General features: G+C 53.8%; 1 protein-coding gene across 1 annotated transcript; it reads left to right on the forward strand.

The window, feature by feature from the left end:
• The first annotated feature begins 267 nt into the window (after positions 1 to 267).
• Positions 268 to 1,827, forward strand: LOC140681983 (inositol 1,4,5-trisphosphate receptor-interacting protein-like 1). Its single transcript, XM_072922808.1, has one exon. The coding sequence runs from the start codon at positions 268 to 270 to the stop codon at positions 1,825 to 1,827; it is 1,560 nt and encodes a 519-aa protein (XP_072778909.1).
• Positions 1,828 to 2,160: the final 333 nt, after the last annotated feature.

Below are 2,160 nucleotides of genomic sequence, written 5' to 3' on the forward strand. Positions count from 1 at the left end.
GGCTGGGGCAGAAACGCTGCAACCGGGGCTGGCTTCTCCCCCTGCAGGCAGGGACAGCCCCTCATGGGAGAGCCTTGGGCAGGCCACAGGGCTGCTGCTGCTGCTGCAGCTCCAGGGGCACTGGGATAGCCCTTGCTGCCTGCCAGCTGTCTGGGGCCCTGTCCTTCCTGCACCCAGAACCCTGAGCATCCTGTCCTCCCTGCAGCAAGCAGTAGTTCCCGCCCTCCCTTCCCCACTCAAGGCCTTCTCTCCCTCCTCCTGCAGACCATGGATCCAGTCGTGTTCCTGTTCGCGCTCTTGCAAGGTCTCATCCAGTACCCGCCGCCCGTGGGTGATGGTTTGGATGAGGAAACACATTGGCGCATGGAAGCGCGTGCAAAGTACTTGGAATGGGAGAGGCTTCGGCTGGAGCAGCAGGTGGAGCAGCTCTCCCAGAAGAAGATGCCACACTTGCAGCTCTTAGCTGTTGCTGTGCTCCTGGCCCTGGTCTTGGTGCTGTGGATTATTGGGTGGAAAAGCAGCCTGAGGAGAGAGGAGAATGAAGAAGAAAACCATGGTGCAAATGAAGAGGAAGTTGGCAATGTTGCTGGAAATGAAGATGACAATGATGGAAATGATGTTGTCAATGGGGCTGCACTTGCAGAAAACAACAATGACAATGATGTTGCAAATGTAGTCCAAGAAGAAGAAGACAATGTTGACGATCGTGTTGGACAAGATATAATGGAGCGCATAGAGGGGCCTGTAGAGGACCTGCAGAGAGTCTGTGAGTGGATAACTGACCTGATGGACGATTATACAATTTACTTTGGGCATGTCTTGTTTGACAGTTTCTACCCAGTCCTGCACCGACCCATCGGGGTGGGCAGTGCCTTTGAAGGTTGGAGTCCCTGGGAGCAGGATGTCGTGTACCGTGTGCTCATACCCATGACTCCTCCCCGAGGCCACAGCTTCCACCTGGAGCTGGACGGTGAGGGGCAGAGGCACGTGAGGAACTTCCGTGTCCGCGTGCAGCTGGAGTGCACCTGCACGAGGCAGCAGCAGGGTGAGAACATGCTGTGCTTCCTGCACAACCCCGAGGAGGAGCTGAGGAGCAATCAGGATCCCAGCCTCCTAGACACCCTGTGCACCGACTCCTACCTGGACGTGCAGAAAACTGCCCGCTGGTTCCAGCAACTGGTGAAAGCAATCATGCCACCTTTGCCTCAGTTACAAAACCGGAATTTAATCCCGCTGCCCTCCACACACTCCTGCCAATTCAAGGCGATCAGTGGCGGAGAAAGCTTCAGGATTGAGATCCTGTTCGGGGTGCGGAGAGGTGGCTCTGACATATTCGTGAGCAGCCAGCCTAGGGAAACACGCACCCCGAGCACTCTATGGCCTGAGACTTATGCTGTGGCAGAGGTGAAGTTCTTCATGCACATTGCCAGGAAGGCCCCCCCCGACAGTTTGCACCTGAGATGTCTGCAGCTTTTCTGCTGCCTTCTGCTGGGCACAGGCTTTTCCAACTACACCCTGAAGACCATCGTCATGCATCTCCTGAACGGTCTCCCCGTGTCACAATGGCGCAGGAAGTATTTCTTGCAGCGCATGCGAGATATCAGTGTGAACCTGCGCTGCTCTCTGGAGGAGAAATGCCTTAACCACTTTATCATAGGCAACAAGAGATTGCCTCAGGAGATTAGCTTGCCCCTGGACATTGCAGCAGCTGAGCCACCCAATCTCTTCCATCAGCTGGCACGGTGTCCAGCTGCCCACTCTCAGGCGATGAGCGAGTACCAGGATATTCGGCGTCAGCTCGCAAGTGTGCTGCTCATTGGCTCATGAAAGAGGTGATCATGCGTACAGCTGTGCTTGTGGGCTTCACAGGCAGTAGCAGAAAACTACCTCACGTCCCCGAGGAAAAGAGAGGGGAAGGAACGTGGGATACAGAAAGAGAAGATATAAAGCTTCTGCGCAGCAGCACTCTGCCATCAGCAGCAGCAACAGTGTTGTTATGAACAAAAAAAGCAAATTTAAACTTTTGGGCAATGTTGTTAACAATGTCTGTATAAAAAGGGTTGTTGTTGATACAAGTAACAAGTTATAATTGGATAAGTAGTTAACAGGCTGAGGTGCAGGCTTGGATGTTGTGGCTACAAAGTAAGGTGATTAGTTGTA

This window comes from Taeniopygia guttata, chromosome Z, assembly GCF_048771995.1.
Source record: "Taeniopygia guttata chromosome Z, bTaeGut7.mat, whole genome shotgun sequence".
In the NCBI taxonomy this organism is placed as follows: domain Eukaryota; kingdom Metazoa; phylum Chordata; class Aves; order Passeriformes; family Estrildidae; genus Taeniopygia; species Taeniopygia guttata.